The sequence below is a fragment of the Penaeus monodon genome, chromosome 10 (assembly GCF_015228065.2).
Source record: "Penaeus monodon isolate SGIC_2016 chromosome 10, NSTDA_Pmon_1, whole genome shotgun sequence".
Taxonomy (NCBI): Eukaryota; Metazoa; Arthropoda; class Malacostraca; order Decapoda; family Penaeidae; genus Penaeus; species Penaeus monodon.
Genome location: NC_051395.1, coordinates 23,384,315 through 23,388,057, shown reverse-complemented (window position 1 = coordinate 23,388,057; position 3,743 = coordinate 23,384,315). Strand labels below are relative to the sequence as shown.

Here is a 3,743-nt window from a genome sequence, read left to right as displayed (position 1 = left end):
TGGAATCCCCACAATGCCCGTTTGCTGGTTCTTTTGTCTGATTACAAGGACCAAATTTTTGATTGACTGGCACAACTATGGGTACACTATCATGGCCATTAATCTTCGAGAGAACCATCCTCTGGTCTTTGTGTATGGATTATGTGAGAGAATCTTTGGTAGACAGGCCCACGGGGGTTTGTGTGTCACCAAAGCCATGAAGATTAACTTAGCACAGAAGTGGGGCATCCAAAAGGTGACTGTGTTGTATGACCGTCCAGCTGATCGATTCCATCCAATAACGCTTGAAGAGAAGCACAATCTCTTCATGAAACTTTCCACAACATATTCATGTTTTTCTGGTTCCTCGCCCGACAAAACAGTATTTACTGAGAGGTATGCGGATGGCCGTGTCATAGAGTGTGAAGACAGGCCAGCTCTCCTGGTATCCTCCACAAGCTGGACAGAAGATGAAGACTTTTCTATCCTGTTCCACGCCCTAGAGGACTATGAGGGTGTACGGCATGAGTTCCCAGACCACTACCCTCCTCTTATTGTGGTAGTGACAGGCAAGGGGCCAATGAAGGAGTACTACACATCTCTGGTGGCTGAACGTATGTGGATGCACGTAGCAGTCATCACCCCCTGGATGACTGCTGAGGACTATCCGACCTTACTTGCTGCTGCGGATTTGGGTGTGTGCCTACACTACTCCTCTTCAGGCCTGGACCTTCCAATGAAGGTGGTGGACATGTTTGGCAGTCGTCTCCCTGTGGCAGCCATTGACTACCCTGCACTCCCAGAGCTAGTTAAACACAATGAAAATGGACTCATCTTCAAGAACAAGGAGGAGTTGGCCAACCTCTTGCAGGACTGGTTCCGAGGATTCCCGCGTGAGACGGCTATAAAGGAGACTTACTACGACTTCTATAAAAACCTAGATGAGTTCCGCAAGCTTAGGTGGCATCCGTGTTGGACATGCAATGCCCTGCCCCTCTTCTTGGATGGGGTGTCAGGGCAGCAGAGACTCACGAATTGAGACTAACGTGCTGAGGCCTTGAAGTGGACCTTGCTTCATTCAGTTCATACCAATATTCAGGGGATTTTAGATAAGGCTTATAGAGGTTCAGATAGCTAGAGTAGCTCTAATTTGTTGAGTAGTTTTTTGTTGTTGTTGGCAAATCTTTCTGTTATGTTTTGCTAGATGAAGTATTTTTGAACCTTTGGAAGACTTTGCCCTATGTTTGTTATACATTTGGTGTTTTACTTTTATAAAACAAACAAATATTTTTGAATATCAATATTTTCATAATACTTTTTTTATTATTATTTTTGGAATACATGACATCTCATTAACTATTGACAAGAAGAGAAGTATTTTTAGTAGTGAACCATATCAGTGTACAAATTAACTGCTATTATTCAAACCAGTACATTGGCATGCATTTTGAGAAGAAGAGGAAGAGATAAGAAAATATCACATGTACAGTTATTTCTTACTTAATATCCAGGAACCTTTGACCATGTGCCATTAATTTTCTTACCTCCCAAACGTGAACATACTATGTGTAAAGGAATGAATTTAAGATTTTGTGAAGAGGTTGATTTTTGTTTTTCTTAATGGCCTCTGCTTTAGGAAGGATGATACTGACATTAGAAAATTTATATATTTCTATGTGACAGAAAAGGCATGAATAACACCTCAGTGTAGAATATGTAATTAATATTTTGATATTGCATCCTCATCAGACAGATGATGTTCTAATGAAGATGTAATAAGAAAACATCAGTTATACATCTCCATTTTGGAGGCTGTTCATTTTGGAGGCTGTTCACTCTCATGTCTCTTCTTCATACACCCTTCATATACAAACAGGAAAAAAAGAGAAAGTTGCTAGATGTCAGGTTAAGAAAAGAATGGTGGATGAAATATGAGTGAAATTTAAAAGATATGAACAGGGAAGACAATCTGTAGATACTGCAAAAATAAAAGAAATAAGTATGTCTTTTCTCAAAGTTGGTTTTGCTATGCCTTACAGAGAGCTGGAAAAAGATGTGCATGCAAATCAACAGATGGTAAGAAAGTACATAAACGGAATCTTGTAAGCTTTAGTCATGTAATGATATCATATCTGATGTCCAAAAATTCAGACACTGCCCAGTGTATTTTCTATATTTTTTACATTGTACATGGTTTGAAATGTGGCTTCCCTACATATATGAAATTATACTTGCTTATCATATATTTACATACAACATGGATGATTTGTCTCAATTTATGATTTCAAAATTTAACTTCTTGTGAACCAGATATCTTGCGGCGCCACAAATGCTTTGCTTTGTTTAGTCACAGTTTTAAGAAATGTTTTACCTTTATGAATATATTTGGTGGTGATAGAAGGAACAATTTTTTTTTGCATTTATCATTTGTTGACATTGTTTGGGAATGGATGAGGGTGTGAATAGTGGTTGCAGGTGGATTCAAAGGCAGTGTAACTCATGGGTGGAGGGTCCACTTATTCTTCATAGCTGTTAAGCTATGCCCAAATATGTGTGTGTGTGTGTGCGTGCGTGCGTGCGTGCGTGCATGGGCATATATGTCCAAAAATTATATACATATCTATATATCTGTAGATGTATATGTATAGTTCTATCTAGTGTTTATTATAATCCTTTAGAGCGTATCCATGTACATTCTTTTTTTCTTCTTTTCTTTTCTTTTCTCTCCTTCCCTTTCCTTAATTATCCCCATTTTTATATATTTTCATTCGCTTTATCACTCCCTTAGCTCCTTAATTTATAAGAGTAACATTTTGTATCTCTAATTCGTATCCCTTTGCTGAATATTGATTATGTCAACAAGAGTTCATTTGGTATGAATTTGAATTTTATGGTTGTAACTTTCAGGCTGTTTTATGCAGTGAAAAATGGTAAACTTTTTATTGTTAACAGGCATGATTGATCCTCTGTTTTGGATGTATATATATACTTCACTTTTGTCCTTTTTTCAAATAAGATTTTTCATGTGGTAGTGTTTGTAATACTATTATTTATTTTCAGTTTCCCTTCTTTCTACTTTGAATTTTTTTTTTTTTTTTATTCCTTCTTTCCTTTGCTGTATACCTACCTTCTTATTTATTTTATGTTTATTTCTTTCTTGCTTGATCTCTTCTTTCTCCCCCTTCTCATTTTCCTCTTATCCCTTTCTCCACCTCCTCTTATCCCCTTCTCCTCCCTCTCCTATTCCCCCATCTTTCCCCATATTTCCTCCTCCTCTTACTCCTCTCTTTCCCCTCATTCCTCTCTTCCTCCTCCTCTTTCTCCTTCTGTGGAATACTTACAGGAAATCTCTTAACTGAACCTCATTAATTCCAGTGAATTCTTACGACTGGCAGTCTTCAATGACAGGCTTGAACAGTGATACAGATTGCTCATGTTGATATTAGTTGCAGCTTGTACAAATTTAGCTTTTATAGGCTTTATGTTTATGGTATTTGCACTGCATAACAAGTAGCATTATTAATTTATTATTTTTTTTATAAGCCAAAGTGTAGAATGTTATGATAAAGGAATTCTACTTATGACTTTGAGCTTGACTACTGGAAATGACGTCGTGTCAGAGACAATGATGATATTCAGTATTATTAGTTTATAGTTTCTTGTCCATTGTTGTTCATTGCATACCTAGCGTCCCCATGATTTTGATTTATGATTAATATTATTATTGTAATATTATACTTTCAGTAAAGTGTCTTTATGGGTCA

General features: G+C 37.2%; 1 protein-coding gene across 3 annotated transcripts in view; it reads left to right on the top strand.

Annotated features, from left to right (window-relative positions):
• LOC119577950 (chitobiosyldiphosphodolichol beta-mannosyltransferase-like) overlaps nt 1-1,995 on the top strand; it is an 11,841-nt gene extending 9,846 nt beyond the window's left edge. For all 3 annotated transcript variants that reach the window (XM_037925643.1, XM_037925642.1, XM_037925641.1), the window contains one exon: nt 1-1,995. This exon is cut by the window's left edge and continues 358 nt beyond it. In XM_037925643.1, coding sequence (XP_037781571.1) covers nt 1-1,018 — 1,018 coding nt within the window. In that variant the 3' untranslated portion in view covers nt 1,019-1,995.
• Nucleotides 1,996-3,743: the final 1,748 nt, after the last annotated feature.